The 19,563-nt window shown below is 42.6% G+C and overlaps 1 protein-coding gene and 1 long non-coding RNA gene across 2 annotated transcripts in view; one reads left to right on the forward strand and one right to left on the reverse strand.

Annotated features, from left to right (window-relative positions):
• Nucleotides 1-19,563, reverse strand: part of LOC116852523 — a 301,076-nt gene that overhangs the window by 63,601 nt on the left and 217,912 nt on the right. Inside the window, exon 4 of the mRNA XM_032832978.1 lies at nucleotides 1,786-1,919. Coding sequence (XP_032688869.1) covers nucleotides 1,786-1,919 — 134 coding nt within the window. The remainder of the gene's footprint in view (nucleotides 1-1,785; nucleotides 1,920-19,563) is intronic.
• LOC116852524 overlaps nucleotides 1-19,563 on the forward strand; it is a 212,666-nt gene that overhangs the window by 23,088 nt on the left and 170,015 nt on the right. The gene's annotated exons all lie outside the window — the stretch shown is intronic.

The raw sequence follows: 19,563 nt of genomic DNA on the forward strand, positions 1-19,563 counted from the left end.
CTCCCTCATATCCGCTTCTGACCCCAATACGAAAGAAATCCGATCTCGCTGAAATAGAAAAACTAAAAAAAATTACCTCACCAAAATAAAAAAATATTGTACTGATCCAAATAAAAAAAATTTTTTTTCGATCAACTGAAATAAAAAATCTAGGCTAGCAAAAATGAAAAGCAAATCCGAGGCTACCGAAATTTCGAAAAAGAAATTCAAAATTGCCGTTTTCTGGTCTGCAATAATGAAAGTTCCGAAGGCGCGCGTTCTGGTAGAATTTCTCGTAGGTTTTTTTCCCGGATCGTTCATCACCGTCAGCGACGAGGCGAGACGAAATCCTTGAGAGTTGAGTAGTCTCGAGTCCCTCGCGCGAAATGACGAATATACTAATCGCGAGCGAGATTGGCCCCGGGCACGACCTCGTCGTCAGAGCGAGAGGAAACAGGATTTTCCCCCGGCAACGCTTTCATTGTCGTGCCGGTGTCTTCGTGTGCGGACACTATCGCTTTACCAGAAATCAGATTTCGCCGCGAAAGCAGCTTACCGTCGAGATCGGAGTGTATACGCGTGTACCTATCAAATCAATTTTATCGAGTGCGTATACAGGGTATATCTGCTCTCCCGTCGCCGACGTATACCTCGGCGAAACTGGAACCGATTTTTCCTACGGAAAATCGTGACGCGAAGCTCAAATATGATACCGTATAACCACCCCAACATGTAAATTTCAACAGTTTCGACGGTGCATGTGGTCCAAAAATGTAATTCAGAATGAATACCTTTATCGATTACTAGCTGAGATTGCCCGGAGATTGCACGGGTTATCATAAAGTGTCAAGAAGATGAAATTGAGAGGAGGGAATGGGGTGTCCAGGTTTCGTGCAACCTATATTTTCCGCAGAATCCTAAATAGTAACTATGCAAAGTTTGCATCAGACAAAGGGTCAGACAATGGGTTGTAAAAGTGTATAGGAAACATACGTACACACACACATACACACACACACACACACACACACAGAGAGACAGACAGAGGTTCTATTTTATACGCTACACAAATTTTTGTGTTCAATTTAACACGTTTCACATATCCCAATTTATTCACTTCAATTTCTATGTTAATTTAACAACATATCTCGTTGGAATAACACGATATTTTGTGTTATTTTAATACTTGGAAATAGTGAATCTGGACTCAACGAGGAATAATCAAAATAATGACAATATATTAAATTAGCACACGAATATGTTACAAATTTAACACAAATTTTTTGCACGCATCGACTTCATTACAAAATGTTTTTCACCGCGTACATATAGATAATTTGTAATTCCTAATTCCTATTCAACGTTGCTCAACATAAAAATTTCACATGTAACAGCAATTTTTGATACTAAAGTTAGCGGATACCTATCTCAGACTCTCGTAGATTAGGCTTTCGCGAAGGAGGTCAGCTTCCCTTCGGCTACATTCTCCTTTCGTTATTTCTTCATTTCTCTTTTCCTCATTTTCGCGCGGATATACTCGTTTCGTGTTTACGAAGCTGAAAGTGTGAGAGAAAGAGACCGTGGCGCGGGCGTGCGGGAACGGTGCTGTTGTCACTTTCGGCTTCGCCGGGTCAAGATAAAGTAATGCGACCTCATCACATCGGACTCGACTCGGCTCTTTCGACCCGAGGTGCACACGAAGCCATTTCCCACGAGTCTGGGCAAACACGTACACGCCGTAGCACGCGATACAGCGGGCGAGGCCTCGGGGAAGTTGCCTCAGCGAGGAAGCGAAGGGTACTTTACCGGTTCGTCGTTGATGGTCCAACGAAGATTGGCCTTAGGCACGGACGGCCAGGCAGTGCAGTTGGCAGTCACGTTCTCGCCGACGGCGTAGTGCGAGGACAGGCCCGTGATTTCCGGTCCCCTCTCCGGAAGCACTGCGAACGTAAATTCTCCGTGTGAGGACGTGGCGAAAGTTTCCCCATAAACCAGTTACTTTCCTCCGGTTAGACTCTATAAACTTTCGACTATTACCCGGAGAGTTCTACGCCCGGGCGTCGGTTCGTTCGCTCGCTCGTGCGTTCTCTGTCCTCCTCGGTCGAGGGGGTTGGTGGTGGGACAAGACGGGGGCAGCTGGCTTACTGAATGGGTGGCTACGTGGGTGGCAGGGTGGTCCCGACGGGGGGGTTTTCTGACTTCGCAAGGCGCGAGTCGCGGAAACGCGATGCGAGATGAATTTCCCGGATACCAGGTGTCAACGTTCTCTCACCCGCTCTTGAACGTTTTCCTACGTGACGTAACGAGGTACGATAACGCGCCACTTGTACATCGGCACAAAATGTGCGAGGCGAGTCCGTCGTTTGTAAACGACGTTTGCCCGCTGCGCGGAGCAAGAAAACAGAAATAGAGCGTTGGTAGATAAACGTAGATGAAAATTCCTCTCGATATTTGTGCAATCGCAAAAAACTGAATCGCGCGCGGTTGTGCGTTATAAACGTATGAAAATGATTAAAATTTCATTAAAACTTCAACAACGATAAGCGGTCAAGCGCTTTTCCATTTTTGATAGCTGTCTAAAGAACAAATGATTCCGGCTCGAAAAGTTGATCCTACTTTCAATCTCCATATCCTACTCAATGCTCACTTTGACGTACTTTGAAGCCTATATCAACCTTTTTTGATTCTATTCAATTCGCTAACTTTGCCGAGAAGTCCTTTTTGGAATCTACAACTGGCATTTTGTACGTTTTCTGCCATTTATAAAGACGCCAAGTGGGACTTCAGTTATGTAAATTCACGCGCGTCAAACATATGCTGATCCCTCAGAATATATAGATGTTAGGAAGTTGAGATAGAGATAGAGAGAGAGAGAGAGAGAGAGAGAGAGAGAGAGAGAGAGAGAGAAAGAGAGTAGGGCTAAAATTTCCACTTCGAGATATAACACGAATTGCATGTTTATTTTCGGGTAATGTATATAAAGTAGCTTTCGCGCAGACTGTGGATTTGGCTCACACGTGTTCGGAACATCTTGAGTTATGGATAGCGAGTTGCGAATGGCGAGATGGATGAGCCCTTTCGTATCGCGCGAAAACATATGCAAATCGAATTCAACTAAACAAATAACATCCAGGCCCACGCTCAGCGGAGATCTGTACACATCGATGATGAATGGTGAGCGATGGCGTCACGTTGATTTTCGCGTCTTAAGATGACTCGAGTCGCGTACGTCTCGTGAGATCTCGCGAAGAGAGAGCGTGCCGCTCATATTCTCTCGTTCGCGCTTTCCTCGCGCGATCGCATCGCGCGATTTGAATCCCCGTTTACTTTGCTGAAACAATTTCTCCCGGTCTTCCGGCCGGCGGCGTGCGCGACGGCATAAGTTTTGCACGTTTTCGCGACCGCGCCGCTCAGCACGGAGGGAATTAATTTTCAATTAGGTCGGGCACGTGACTTCCGCGTTCGTGATTAAACGAGGAGGCGCGCCGGGGCCCTCGCAGTTATCGACTCGCGACGCGATGGCAAATATTTTCCTTGAGATAACTCTAATCGCATAATGAGTAATTGTATGTTACGCATAAGAGATCGCGCAAACGGAAAAATATAGACGCACGAAGATGAAGTGTATTTTTATCATAGATATGAGATAAGAGAAAATATTTATCTGCTGTATACGAGTGTTTAAATTCGTGCATTTTGTTATAATGACTAGGGTCGGTATTCATAATCGACTCTTATTTCAAGACTGTCTTAAGTAATGTCTTAAGACAGTACTTAAGATCTTAAATATAAGATCTGACTATGAATACCAGCCTAGGAGCAGCATACATAAAAAAGAGATTTATCTGCTGTATACGAGTGTTTAAATTCGTGTATTTTGTTATAATGACTAGAAGCAGCATAGACAAAAAAATAGGAACATTCTTCGGAGATATCTTCATTTCTGACATGTAAATCTTGAGATAAACATATATAGCATTAAACGAAAATAAGATCAATACATTTTATGTAAATCGACACAAAGAAAAATATAAAAATATGATAATATAAAAATACAAAATATATTTTTATTATTCACAAATAATTTTCATGAATGGAAAGCATAAAATATCGGGTTGAGTATATGTTTCTAATATCGAAAAAAGATATTATTAAAATAATCATAGTGTATACCTTTTATTATAATATTAAAATAAAACTTTATTATAATATTAAAATAAAATTATAATGTTATTGAAATTCGAGATTTAAAAATTCTTCTTACAGAATTATGTATTATTGCTTATATGTAACAATGTTTGTTAATTTGAATATATTAATTTAAAGTGGATACTAATTTTCTTTTATATATAAATCGTTGTAAAAGTTGTTTAATTAAGATTATTAAGTCTTAAAGAGAGAGAGAGAGCAGATTTTGGTTCATCCGCGGTGCGCCAAATAATTTTTTGCAACTCGCAAATCACTTTTATACTATTGATTACAGATATAATGACTCAATGACTTCCTATTGATGTAGTTGGTAGTGTAAAAAAGTCATCTGGTGAATAACAAAAAATAACATAGCGAATCACAGATTGATCAAGTCTATTTTTCGCTAAAACAAAGTATATCTCTCCTCTTTGTGCTCGTCGAGCTCTCCAGATATGTTATCTAGTTAATTTCGCAAGTGGTACGCCTAAATGACTTCTCCCGAATATTGCGGCGCCGAATTGCGGCGATAATTGATGCGAACGTTCCGCGCGTTTCACTTACGTTGGCCCCGCAACGATCGGAATTGCGGCGCATTGGCAGAATCGATTGAAACGGTCGCATTCGCGGCAGCTCGAGCGAAGAATTACTAAAATTTACCGGCACTCGGCGTGTATAGAATATCGCGTGTGTTTACGCCGGGACAATACGCCAAGAGCCGCAATCCTCCGGGCGATTAATCACTTAACGGACTAATAATTAGATTCAACGCGGTGACTGCTTTTCGGTGTTATTCGATGGGATTGGTGTGCACGAGAGAAGCTCGTGCGCCTCTTTTGTTGAAAAATCGTAAATATCTATTTTTGACCAGCAAGTGGCGAGAGCAGGCAAGTGATAGCAAATGACAAGCGAGAAAGAGATCGTCTTCACGTTATAAAGAAGTATTATCGTCGATAATTGCATGGCCTTTTCGTTTGCGCAACGATCCTAGGAAATTAAAGTGATTCTCGTTAACACTTCGCGTTTGTCGACAATGATGACTTCCTCCATTACTCGTTTCCCGTTTCCTGTAATCATCAATCTCTGTTTTTTAGAGAGGCTCCCCCCCCTCTCTCTCTCTCTCTCATATTATGGACTGTCGCACATGCGTCGATCCACAATCAATTACCGGATTTATCGCGGACCACTACCAGCGTGTCGTGTGTACCAGTGTGCTCGATGTCTCTAATAGCGTTAATTGGCACGCCGGATTATGAGAGACATTCGCGTTCGGGCGGGCGCGACCGAATGCTCAATTAAACATCCGCCCTGTTGTCCGTGAGCACACGTTGCAGCACTCTGTGCAGCTCAACCTCGGATTCAGTCCATTAATGCCTTCCGCCCCGAAATATCCGGGGCGCAATTAAAACCGAGAATTTCGATCGTCACGCGTCGGGGATCTCGACCGGCGCCGCCGTCGATTTCGCGGGGTAAAACAAGCGGAAGACGAGAAACGTAAAAGAGCGGAAAGGGCGGCACTCGGGGAGCGCCCGCGAACAGATGGAGGGGAATTTTCGAGATTGCGCGAAAAGCACGCTAGAAAATCGAGAGGGTCGCCGCGAGCATGTGCCACTGGAAGTTCCGTCATGATAATTTCGTCGCGCATTAAGCTTGTAATGGAGCCGATTATTTCGCGGAGATTCCGGGTTCCTTCCGTGGAATTTCATTTTCGGCGACGCTCAATGCGAGCCGCGCTGAATTCCGTTAGGGCGAGAGCAAAGAGTTGAAAGATGTGGTCATTCGGGTCGGATAGGCACGTTCCTGAAACGTCGTGTAACGAAAAAAGCGCGGAAATGCACCAGCAAAATCCGAAAAGTAAGCGAGCGAAACAGTTTACAATAAAAAAAAGGTATATTTCCCTTTTTTTTTATTGTAAACTGTTTCGCTCGCTTACTCTTCGAATTTTGCTGGTGCATTTCCGCGCTTTTTTATATCTAGATAAATATACCTAGATTGACATAACAACCTAAATATTTATTAGGGTGCGTTCAGATGGAGAAAGAAATAGCGGAACAGAACAGTTACGGAAAAGAGATATGGTGGGGATCAGCCAATCAGAGTAATTCCGTTTTTATTCCGTTCCGTTTGTTTGATAGGTGGGTTTTACATGGCACGGAACTGTTACGGAACGGAACAAAAACGGAAAATATATATTCTAACCTATCAATATCGAAAATTAGTGAAGTGTGGTGAAGTGTGTCCGGTTTATAACGCGACGGAGAAAACGAAAAGACTGTTTATTATAGCAAGTCAGCGAATATTTGAGAGGTATCATTGATACTTACCTATATATATCAATAAAACAATGCTTGAATTTTTAATGTTTGAAATGTATCATTGATATACAGGGTGTTAAAAAAGTCTGGATACGGTCGAATATCTCGAAAACACACCATTTTAAAGAAAACTGTTTCCGATAAAAGTTGTTTGGTTCGAAGGGATCTATAAAATGGTGTAATTGGTTTGACTTTGAATAGTCATTTGAAGGTCATATAAAGGTCATCTTCAATTTTTTCAAATGGAACACCCCATATATTATTACGTATTCTTATAGCTTATCTCGAGAGCTTTCCAAAATACTATAATAACATATTTTTTTATTAAGTGTTTGTCGAGTTATGGAGTTTAAAAGTTACAATACCGTCGGCATTAGCATTATCCAAGGTATACCGCGTGGAGGTTGCACGGTCGGATTTACACTTCTTTGTGTATGTGTGTGTGTGTGTGTGTCATAGCAGAGATAAGGACCCCACGGTTCGTCACTCCCGTAGTATTTAATGACTCCAAACCCTCTCTGCTGCTTCCGTGTGTGTGTGTGTGTGTGTGTGTGTGTGTGTGTGTGTGTGTGTGTGTGTGAGATGTGTACGTGGTTGGTTTACTGAACTAGGTGTTCGAATTGTCTTCCGTCTGCTAATTGACAATAACCTAACCGTACGTAAAATTCATTTAAAACCTTTCGTCTTGTCTCTGGCGATATGAGATTGACTTGGTGCAGTATACGTTCCCGAAGGTTCCTTATCTGGGGTCCTTATCTCTGCTATGACACAAACACACACACACAAAGAGGTGTAAATCCGAACGTGCAACCTCCACGCGGTATACCTTGAGTAATGCTAATGCCGGCGGTATTGTAACTTTTAAACTCCATAACTCGACAAACTTAATAAGAAAATATGTTATTATAATGTTTTGGAAAGCTCTTGAGATAAGCTATAAGAATATATAATAATATATAGGGTGTCCCATTTAAAAAATTGAAGATGACCTTCATATGACCTTCAAATAACTATTCAAGGTGAAACCAATTACACTTTTTTATAGATCCCTTCGAATCAAATAACTTTTATCTGAAACAGTTTTCTTTAAAATGGTTTGTTTTCGAGATATTCGACCGTTTCCAGACTTTTCTAACATCCTGTATATAAGTAAATATTAATGATATTTCTCAAATATTCGCTGACTTGCTATAATAAATAGTCTTCGTTTTATCCGTCGCAAGAAATACGTTACAAATCGGACACCCTTCGCAGTTTTCGATGTCGGTAAGTTAGAATGTTTTCCGTTTTTGTTCTGTTCCGTAATAGTTCCGTGTCATGTGAAACCCACCTATCAAACAACGGAACAGAATGAAAACGGAATTACTGTGATTGGCTAACCCTCACCATATCTCTTTTCCGTAACTGTTCCGTTACGCTATTTCTTTCTCCATCTGAACGCACCCTTACACGGAAAGAGAAAATCTCAGTTTCTCTTTTTTTTATATAAATTCTTTTCAATTTTATCATGTCTCTAGTACTACACAAGAATTGATAGTACTCTACTTAGCTGAACTAGTTATAAATATATTAATATAATATAACATATATTCAATATGTATACAATAACATTCGTTCACTGTGAGAAAAATTTTTAACCGTTATCGTGCTCCAGCTCATGAACAACTATAATAGGAAATCCTCTGATTTCATATTTATGGCGAGTTGAACGTTTTTTGAAGTTCGGAAGGTCGCAAAAGTAGTCGCTTTGTGGATTTTCTGCGTGGAATCGCAAATAGCGCAGACATGTCGGCGCGCGCCGCCACTACCAGACAAAATCACTGAGAGAGAAAAAGAAATTTGTCAGGATTGCGGAAAGTTGGATAACCTGACGCTCTGCCAGAATTCGAACATTCGCCATGCTACTGCATTCGGCCGCGCGGAAAGTATTCCGCTGCAATAACTCCACCGACAGTGATTTAAGTACGTAATTACGAGGGTTATTGCAGGCACAGCAGGGTGTCTATATAATTCTTTCTTTTTTCACGAATTTAATATGTATAACGGCCAAGTCTTACGCGCCACGTTAGAAACCACTTTCGCACGAGTTACGATCGACTTCAGATAGACCAAAAAATATCACGTAATTAATTATACGCATAATTAATAGTATCGCGAATAACGACACATGCAGTAAACAGATGATGAAGTGAAAATGAATTTTTGCGCTTTTCTTGCATTGAGTGAACCTATCCTTGTGTATGTCATGTAAAATCTTATTTGATGTCGTGACAAACATGCCGGATTATCTTACAAATCTGAGTGTAGCGGAAAGCGGAACAAGAGAAATGTGTGTGTGTGTGTGTGTGTGTGTGTGTGTGGAATTTTTGGGAGTCGTGCCTCGCATTAAGTAGAAAAGGCAGACTTTCCACTGAAATTTGCGCTACGTCGTAGCCACGATGTTATCCCGGTATTACGTCGTCCCGAACGTTTTCTGGCGTAATAATTTCTGCGAGAGTTAAGTTCCTAATTGAGAGGGTTGTCGGGAGAAGATAGCCTGCTTTCATATTCCACCGTAACTTCACGTACAAAATGAAATTGCTTTTTGAAGGCACTGCAATTTATACGGATTGCGAGCTTCGCGGCGTCTCTATAAGGCACAAAATGAATATTAAACTGCGGGCGATTTAATCCAATTAATCCGCTGGCGTATACACGTCGCCCGGGCGGCGGACCCGCGAGCGCGTGAAAACGCGAGGAAAAATATCGGAAAATATTATCAATGAAAATCATTTGTTCGCCACTGATTTGCACGTAAATTCGCGGCTGACACGACACAGCGCGCCGCAAGCGCAATTGTGTCAAGATCCGGGATTGAATGCCGTTTCGTGGCAAACTCACCAACGATATTGCGTGCGCGCGTCGCGACGTCTCTCTCTCCGCGTATAATACAGCAATATCTTCTTATGTCATCGCTTCTCAGCGGTTCTCGTGGCCAATTGGCTCAAGTGGCATCTCTTCGCGGAGCTCAGGGAAGGAGAAAAAAGGAAATATACACGTCAAAAAGCTGGAACTGTGTTTTCGCGATCATTTAACCGGCATCTTGCTCGGAGAGCGTAGCGGCGCGCGCGCGATACGTGACGCGCGACAAATTGCTTTTGAGTTAGGTTTACGCGAGGGAGTGCGCGCATTCTCGATACAACATAACTCACTGACACACATCGACTTAATTAGCAATTAAAACTTTAGTGGGGCACCAAGAGAAAGGCCTGCGCGCGCGCACGGCACACATATCTCTTGTTTCTCATCCCGCAGATGATACCGTACAGCACTGCTAATTATCCTAACGATCGCGGCGCTGGCGAATGCGCTGACTTATGTTATGAATTTAATAATCGGCCACACGTCGTTAAACTTAAGTGTGCGAGGCACACATTTATAGTCGTTATTTGAAACTTGCCTCAGACTGCGAGATACTCGAACCTGAATTTGGAGTTAGAGTTGTCCGCAGTTGAATTGTGTGATGTGAGTGATATTGTATGCTCTTTTAATCACGATTCAATAGGTGGACTCAGAAACTAACTTAAAAATCAAATCAGTTAATCGTAAGACAAGCTTCAAGTAACGTTAAGAAATATAAGCCTGAGACTTTGAGTCCGCTGCTAATGCAAAAATTTCAAAGAATTCATTCACCTTCTGGAGGGTAAAATGTAAGGTCGAATTTTATCGATTTATTTGTTGCAACAAAAATTCCAATTCCATTAACGAAAAATGTAATAAATAATTTCAATATGTTGAAATAAAATAAAATTTCAATTTTGTATCTGTGAGATTTTAATAATTAATTTCGGTGTTGAAATAAAATAAAATGTTCATTTTATATTAAAAAAAAAGAAAAATTTTCATCTCAATTTTAATAAAATTCCTGCGAAAATATTAAAAATTTTCCTTCAACGACAAACATTATGGGATACTAGTCATTTATATTCGTCTCTTTCCGTTCGGGAATAACGCGAGTGTATTTTGTTAAATTATATTTTCTTTATTTTTTAAATTTCTCTACGCTGAATTCGTGAATTTCACAAAGTTCGCATCAGCGATATCGCATCGTCTATCGCAAATTATCTGTCTTATCTCACGAGCGGCGGTTTCAAAGTTGGCTTCTGTTTCGTGAAATTCGTGAAGCAGCGACGGTTAAATTCGTATCCCCGCAGTACACTACGCGTTGCGGCCGGTAGTTACACTAGCTTGTTTTCCTTGCAACCTTCCTTCTCGTCGGCATCCGGCACCCGCCATTCCGCAAACCCGGCTGTAACACGCTCGTACGATCGTTGTCGAGGAAATGAATTTTCTTCAACGAGGGCTTCCAGGGCTCCCTCACGCTTCGTAGGTGAAACGTAGGTGCAGGCGGGGAAGGGGTCGGACTTCCGCGTTCTAAGCTTGGCTTCCTTCTATTCCATTTCGGTCGTAACGGCGACCGTGCAACGAGATAATAGGCGGAAAGAAAAACGTAACGCGAACGGGCGAACGTTTACGTTTATTGCGGCGTAAAATTTTGTCCGCAAGGTAGCTCGTTGCGGGATAAAAGCCTGTCCCTCCTTAATTTCGACGAATGCTGTCCGGCGTCGATAATGAAATTACCGCGGCGGCTATTTGCGAGATACAAAGTGTGTAAATTAATTACTTCCCAAAATTGCGCCAGATGATTGTGTAACGGAAACATTGTTTCTGATCTCTCTTGGTCAGCCAACATGAGGGACACACGGACGCGATACAGGTTGATCATAAAGCAGTGAGAAGGGTCATGACGACGGTAATACGATGCGTAAATGGTTGGAGGATCCTCCACTCTGAGCAATCTTTGCGATATATTTATGAAGCATATTTATGGATCGTCCGGCAAGGCCCGGAACATTCGTTCCCCTTTAATTCTCTCTCGTGAAGTCATCCTCCCGGGTCTCATATAAGGGACGACCGTAAATCAAGGGACCGTACTGGAACGATCAACGCGATTTTCGGTTTTTGTGCTATACGACATTCTAAAGTAGAACTAAATATCGCAATATTAATCAAGTAAGACTACTTATTAAATATCATCATTTAACCGCGAATTCTTCCAACTTACAGAATTCCTTTTCTACGGAGAGAAAAATCCCTTCTGGAGAGAATATTTCAGATATTTTTATATTAAATGTTAAAAATACGTCGAAAGATTATTAAGAGAACAATAATTACCTTTACATTTCTTTAGAAACATCCTGAAACGTGTTTTCCTGAAAACTCTGCCATTATTCCCTACTTTTACTTTCATTTTCTCAATTTTCTCTTTACAACGTTTTCAGCCAACATTATAACTATTAGTACATAATTCACGGAGGCTGCATACATAATTTCAATACATCACAAATCAGTCACGGACGATAGGCGGCGCGATATCGATATTATCATGACAGTAGCGACGCGTCAAAAATACGTCTTATCGCGCGGATTCGCCTCAAAAAACGCTGGTTTCCTCGTCTCGAGCGATACACCAGATAAGAGGGAGATATATCCTGGAAGGAGCGGCCAATGTCGTTCCTTTCGGTTTTTCCTTCTTTAAACGATTCCCTTTGAACGGCTCTGGCATGCATATTTATGGTCTCATGAATATTTACGATACTCCAAGGTACGCGCATGCTGGCACGCCGTTATAACGTATGTACGTACATACGTGCATACACACGCGTATTGGCCGGAAAATGGAAATACTTTGGCGTTTTGCGAAAATGCGCGAGATTAATGCAGCGGCACGGTATCTTGCGATGTAATCAACGAAACAAACGCTAATCGCGCGTCGTGCATTCGCGAAGCGTCTCGTCCGTCCCGCGGGATTGGCGCAAAAATTATTTACCACAACGATTTATTCATAAATTGGCGAAGCACGACGTTCGTGCCGTATTTCATTCACAGATAGGACGTGAAGTGACGTCCATTTTTCCGCCGACCGTTCCAATATCTCTGTGTACCCTCCGACTACATTTTCCGATACTTCCGCTTTAGGGACAACGATGAGTCTTGCCAAATAGCTTGCTGCCAATTCTAATAAAATCTAGGGAACTCGTTGATGGATATCGCTTTCACCCGAATGGACTAGAATCGACTAGTCGAATATTTTGTTCCGCGTGAGAAGATCGATTCTTTTTTGTGAAACAGAAGACAATAGCCTTTGATTTCTGAGTAGTGGTAATTGACAATTCAGTCGTTGCGTACGGTGGACGCGTGCATAAATTAATTAATAGAAGCAACGCGCAATATTTGAACTTTGTACGGAGTCTTGTGCGGAGTCCGACGACAGTAGCAGCTATGGTGTTCGTTCGAGCGAAATGAGAATTCTAGGGAAAGTACGATGTTTTAGTACCATTATCTCCGTGATTTACTTACTCATGTTTCAGAGAGTCCGTAGCACTATTTTCCGGCTAAGTAGAGGAACGTATAAATTTCCCCTCCGTGTAGTTGCGCTGCCTGACATTTACATCGTTCTGGCTTTCTTCCTCGTTTTGGTGTGCGCGCACGTAGATCTCAGTTCATCAGGCCGATAATAACGCGCATTACATCTCTTTTGAAATTTTCCAAACCGCGTCGCCACTGTTGACTTTCATTTTTGGCTTCTTCTGGATTTCTCTCGAATCTGAACGGAATTTCGATTTCCCCGCACCGTGCGCCGTCTACTTTTTTCTCTAATTCTTAGAGAATATTATTTTAAACATTAATTAATTTCGCCAATTTTAATGGAGTGGGCATTTTAATTGCATGGTGTGTTCATTAGTATAAACAAGTGCTTTCGGATAGTTGGGAAGTTCTCGAACTCGTCGCCAATGAATGAACGCTACGAAGCGCGTTAGTATTTACCTCAAGTTGTAGAGTATCCTCTTGTATCGCTTGCTTCATAGAGAAGAGCAGAATATCGGCACGAAATACTACAACTACAAGGCACACAGTACGCTCTCTATAACGCTTGAGAGCATTACAACCTCCAACCGTACCAATTGATTCTTCAATCATTTCAATTTCCTAGCAAGCGTTCCTCTTTATGTCTTCTCTCTCTCTTTCTCTCTCTCTCTCTCCCCCTCTCCCTCTCTCTCTCTCTGTCTTTCTTTCTTTTTCTTTCTCTCGCTCTCTCCTTTTTTTAACGCCGATAAAATTAATTTTCTCACTTCTTCCACGTCGCGAGCATCGACATCGTCGAAGCATAACATAATTTCTACGTTAATTAAATATCAAGCCCTCATATGGATATATATTTTCCTGTGCAAATGCTATGATCTTTAGAAACGTGATTTTGCCACGTTTGATACCGTAATTGCATAATCTCTTTTTTTCTTGCCTTACATTCAATTCATATTTTACGACTGAGTGTTCGACGAATCACGATCGTAATTTTAATTCCGTAATTTTAATTCCCTGATGAATGTCAAATCAGTCTTTTCTTTAATGAAAAGTGGAATTACCTCCGGCAAGCAATTTAAATGTGCCTGCCGCGGATTAAACTCTAGTAGAGATGAATAAACAACAGAACCAAATTCGCTCGTTAATTTCAAGTAAGTCCTAATTTCGATAGAATTTCTACTCGAGGCTCGTACGCAAAGAACAATTGAGGCGTGCAACGCTGATGATTACAAATTTGCGACAAACAATGCCGTCCGCCGGCATTTTCGTCACATGAAAATCGACTTTGAGCTACACCCGGCGTATCCACCGTTAAAATTACGGGTCACGAGTCGTGGTGTGCGCGCTGTATATTATTCTATTACACAAAATCAATCCATTCCTGAAAGCATTTCGCCGCATTGCGCTCGACATTCAATTAAAATCGCAATAATCGCGTAATCTCGTAATAATCTCATTATGGCGTGGCCTTGTTAATTATTATTGCACACGAACTCCAGATCGACGACGCCATGGGGGGAGAAATAATACCAAGTTCGTAGTTACATCCACGAAAGTAATAAATAGTACGTACCAGACGCGCCATGTGATCCCTCTTTGAGCACTCCGCGTCATCGGGCCTGGCAGATTATTGGACACTGTCGGCTATCTCATATCGTGGATCTTAATATTCCAGCAGGCAGTGACGCAGGTCCGCGGATATATGCATAGAGACTGATTACAACTGCCCCTTTGACCCTACGAGAGCCCCTCTTAATCATCGAGAGCAATGTTACCTACGTAGCTGATTAAATAGTTTGATCTGCCGGGGCACATCGGACGCGCGCAGACCTCCACTTAATGCTCTTTGCGAGGATATCACGTATCGATCATGCATTGGATATTCCAACCGTTGGACGTTAGAAGGGACGCGAGGCGTTTCAGAGAATCACGTCGTTGTTCGCGATTACACACGTGCGTCGTAACTCGCACGTGTTCTCGGTGCTCTTGAGACCTTTAAAAACGCGAGATCCGCTGGATCCAGTCGTCCTGCCTTTATCTCGCGTCGCGCGTATAGAACACGTAGCCCCGGGAATCGTTTCCGAAAATGTCCGCGAGGAGCCTGGCGTCGTCGCAAATTTTCATCGCACGGAAAAGAGAGGATCAAAGAGAAAGAGAGGAGTACACACGTCGACGACGTTCGGCGCCACGGATTTCTATTCGAGGTAACGATTGTGGGTCTCGCGGTTTACTCAAGCGGAAACATCGTGTTCGATCGTACACCCCCCGGAGAGATTCGGCCCGATTTCTTTTCCCCTTATCCGTCTCCTCTCGCTATTTGTCCAAGGGGGAGGGGAGGATCGCTCGCCTACTACACGAGAATCTCTCGTGTGCTCTCGCGCGAGTACGTAACCGTGCGTCTTTTCGCGAGCTGCCGCCACCGTCGCAAGCTCCGGCAAGTTGCAAAGTGCGGCGAAACGAGGGCGAATGCTAAATTTTCGCGAAAAGCTCCGTCGAGCTGCTGCTGCTGCTGCTGTAAGGAGGCACCGAGCGAGTGTACGAGCGAGTCGAATCGCTCCATCCAGCGAAAAGTAAATTGCAGGCTCCCTGCAATCTCGGCAAAGAGCACGAAGGCACTTTTATAATAAGCCGGTCAGAGTCTTCGCGTATCAAGGGCGGCATGGTGAATTTCACGCTCGATTGCAATGAATATTGAGAAATATGCAGTTGCCGATGACGCACTTTAATTTCCACCGCCATTACCTCTCGACTGAAATTTTGACTGTTAATTCAGATGAAAGAGCGTAGGCACTTTCCTCCTGCTTCTTCTTCTCCTCTTCCTCCGACCTTAATCAACTCGATTACCAACGGAAGTCGAATTGACAATATTCCATGCTCTTGAGCTTCATGTACACCGACTCGTTCGTGTTACACCGTAATTTGTTAATCAATTTACACACTCTTTCGACCGGGAAATGCGTCCCCAGGCATAGCTTTTCTTGTTCTTTCGAATACTCGTAATCAACCCCCAACTGCAACAAATTCACGATACGTACGCTATGCTCGCTAATCGAGTTAATCGGAGAGCACTGCGTCGGTTCGCTTAATTCAATCATCTCACCGTTCAACCTATGTTCCTATGTGACGTCTTGTGTAAGAAACTACGTTCGGTTTATGTTGTTACTTCTCTAGAGTAATGGTCCTTCCTAGAGAGAGAGAGAGAGAGAGACAGAGAGAGAGAGAGAGAGAGAGAGAGAGAGAGAGAGAAGTAAGGAAAAGTAAGATCCGGCCGAAATAAGAGGATGTAGTCAGTTTGATACAAAATAGTGTACTAGCTGTCGTATGCGGTTTGTTTTCTATTGCTGAAATAGCTGTACTATAATCAGTTCAGTTCTTAGAGCGTATATTACCTAATGTTGAAAGAAAAAGGAATGAAAAGCTAATGTGCATTAGTTTAAAAAGTTATTTGACAAAAAATAAATCTACATATTAAATTACTCTCTCAATGATATTTTAATTATTGTTAGAACATTCCTGAATTATGTTATCAAACGGGTATGTATGTGTTTGATAATTGATCAAAAAATAGGAAAAAGGGCAATTCGAGTTCAAGCACAGGACTAATAGTGCTATGTATGGGTAAAACGGTCTTGTCAGCTTTAATATTGCGATTAACATTCATGTCATTTTAATCAGGTATTTAATTAATTGTTAATGCGTTCGTATTGTAATCCTTGAGTTTTTATTATCACTGAAGAGGATTCATGATTGAGCCGAAATGTCTGATTATTTATATTGATTATTCATGTTCAATAAATATTACACGATTTCCTAACACAAGGAAGGTTTTATCCATATGGTACATAACACTATTAGTCCTGTGCTTGAACTCGAATTGCCCTTTTTCCTATTTTTGATTGATATCTTCGTTTGTGAGTTCTTATTTCTTTCTCTAAATTTGATAATTGAGTCTTGTTGAAATTTTGTTTCAAACAATGTTATAACCTGACATAATATCAACTCCATCACACTAAAAGAAATTTTATTTATTTTAATATTGTATGTTCGTATAATACTCTTGTGTATGGGTTTTAGAATTCAATACAAATTAAATAATGCGTTGTTATATTTATTTGTTCTCGCGTGTAAAATATGTCGTTACACGCATTTATTTTCCCCATATATTTGTTTTTCAATTATTCCGCGTACTCAGTTATCACTAATCCATTCCGCCATTTCGTTTCAATTCAAACCAATAATGGAACAACATAGACCAGACTCTTACTCTAAGGACTCTATTATTCCCTCGCATGAGTACCTCGATCGATCGCGCTCCAACGAATCTCTCCACTCGTTCGCACTCGGACGCGTTCGAATCTTAAAGAAACACGTTGCACACACACACTTATCGAGATTGCATATCTCGGGGGTTGCACTCTCGTCGGACGACGCAAGCGCGTTACTCATCCGATGTTTAACGAGCGGAGAGGTCCGCGTGGAATAACCCGAATAACCGGTCTCCAAATAATCCCGAGGAATCTCACGGCAACACGGTGAAATCGGATATAACCCGCGCCGCTTAATATGAGCCACGACGATATCCCGTCGCGCACACGCGATAAGCCGGGCGCCTCTCCTCATCAGCATGATAAATAAACGCAAAAGTAAATACAAGTGTACCGCGACTAGTGAATATCCCCCTTAGATCGAGATAAGCGCGCCCGGAGTACACTTATCCACCGCCGGGTACATAATCTCCAGCCACCCAGTCCGCGTCGAGTTTCTTCGCAAGAGAGAAACGGAAAGCGAGAGCGAACGAGCGACAGAGAGAGAGAGAGAGAGAGAGAGAGAGAGAGAGAGTAAGTGTCGTTATCATAGAAATCGCGACATTACGCGGCATATGGCCGCGCTGTATTAGTAAGCAGAAGAGGGCAGGAGAGCTCACCGGATTTCATCGTTTTCATCTTTCTCCCCTTCATTCCACGTTCCTCATAGCGTCCTCTCCTCTCTCCCATGCGCCATCTCGTTCTATCTCGACCCCCGTCGGCTCTTTCCGCGTGTCTCGAACACCTTTTTACATCCACTCCTCTACCTCTTCCTTCCGCACTCCCGGCGCGGCAGTGGCGGCTCTTTTGTTGGAAATTTATCCACTCAGATATCGGCCGTGTCCTCGTAACTCCGGGATTTTCTACCGTCTTTTTTCCCCTTTTTCATCCCCCTTTTTTCTCAGCCTCTACCGTCGTCTCTGTTTCTCCGTGTGTCTGTCTGTCTCTTTCTCTCTCTATCTCCTTCGTTTATCGTGGCCCCAGAGAGATTCGAGGGTTCGATCTTTGACCGCGTTCGCCGTCTTTGCAGCGTCTCACCGTCGACATTTCGAATTCGAGAGGTTCCATGCTCGATCACCGCCACGATTCCAAGCTCGATTTTGCTTCCTTCCGCCTCTGTGTTCACGCTTTGGCTGGTGCAAGTTGTGCACTTTGCATTCTTTTTTTTTTATCCCGTAATGTCCTTTCTTTCCAATTGAGTAATATATATAATAATAATACATTATAAATCAAGCTTTAATCTTCCGTTTGATTTCGCAATGATCATTGCTGAATCGATCTTTAGTTTAAATCGAGTTACCCTCGTTTATGCAGAACCAGAGTCACTTATTGTTGTTTCCTAAAAAAAAGATAATACGAAGAAGGTAGCTTGATGGTATTCCAACTCGGCGAAAGATCAAAAGGTTAATGGCTTACAAATTGTAATTTTACATTTCTCCTCCGCAGTCGGTTTCTCGTGCTCCATCTTGTCGAACTTTTCTTTCCTCGGCCTCGTTTCCGGCGCGGGCCTCGGTAGAAATTTATCCACTTACTTATTCGACGTACCGAAGCTCCGCGGGGAATATCTTCCCTGTGTGTAGCCGTAGCACCGGTCGAAAATTCAATCTTTGACTGCGTTCGACATCTTTACTACTTCAAAAGGCCCGCTCTATCTCCTTTCTTTCTCTCTCCCTCTTTCTTTCTTTCCCTCCCCCTCTTCCTCTCCCTGCCTCTCTCTCCCTCTCTCTCTCCGTCTTCGTCGAAAACCCGCACGGTATTATTAAAGTAGCAAAAGAATATGCTTTCACGAAACGAATATCACGAGAGAATTTAATTTAACATTTTTTAGCTTCCTTCGCCCGTCGCCAGCACCGCCGTTAGCTTTCATCATTCTTTTACGCTAATCCATATTTGTGTGCGCGTACGGCGCGCTTTTTCTAGCTTGTAGCGCAGCCGGTTATCACTTTTAATATTAGCAGGATGAATCGTAGCTGTTAATCCTGTCGGACCTAATCTTGAAATATGAGCTTCTCAAAAGATCGGACTCCTCGCGTCGATTTTATCCGGGCCCATTTTTCAATTCTGTATTCCTTGCCCCACTTGAATCCATTCCTTTCTGCTTCCTCTGTTCCCTTTTTCTTAATTCGCTATACCCGATCGCGATGACACGAAATAGCGCGAGGTTCGCGGTAGAATCCCGAAGCGAAACTTTGCACTCGGGAGTCCTCTGACGGTGGAGATCCGCTGCCAGATTTTAATGCAACCGCACATAAGTCAACCCTAAGACGAATCGGTTGCCGAGGCAGTGACTTGCGGGCTGGCTTCGCTCTCTCCCTTTGATACCGCTGTCTCTTCCTCTCTCTCTCTCTCTCTCTCTCTCTCTCTCTCTCTCT

This window comes from Odontomachus brunneus, unplaced genomic scaffold, assembly GCF_010583005.1.
Source record: "Odontomachus brunneus isolate Ranch 3 - 2012 unplaced genomic scaffold, Obru_v1 Obru_scaffold_233, whole genome shotgun sequence".
NCBI classification, from domain to species: domain Eukaryota; kingdom Metazoa; phylum Arthropoda; class Insecta; order Hymenoptera; family Formicidae; genus Odontomachus; species Odontomachus brunneus.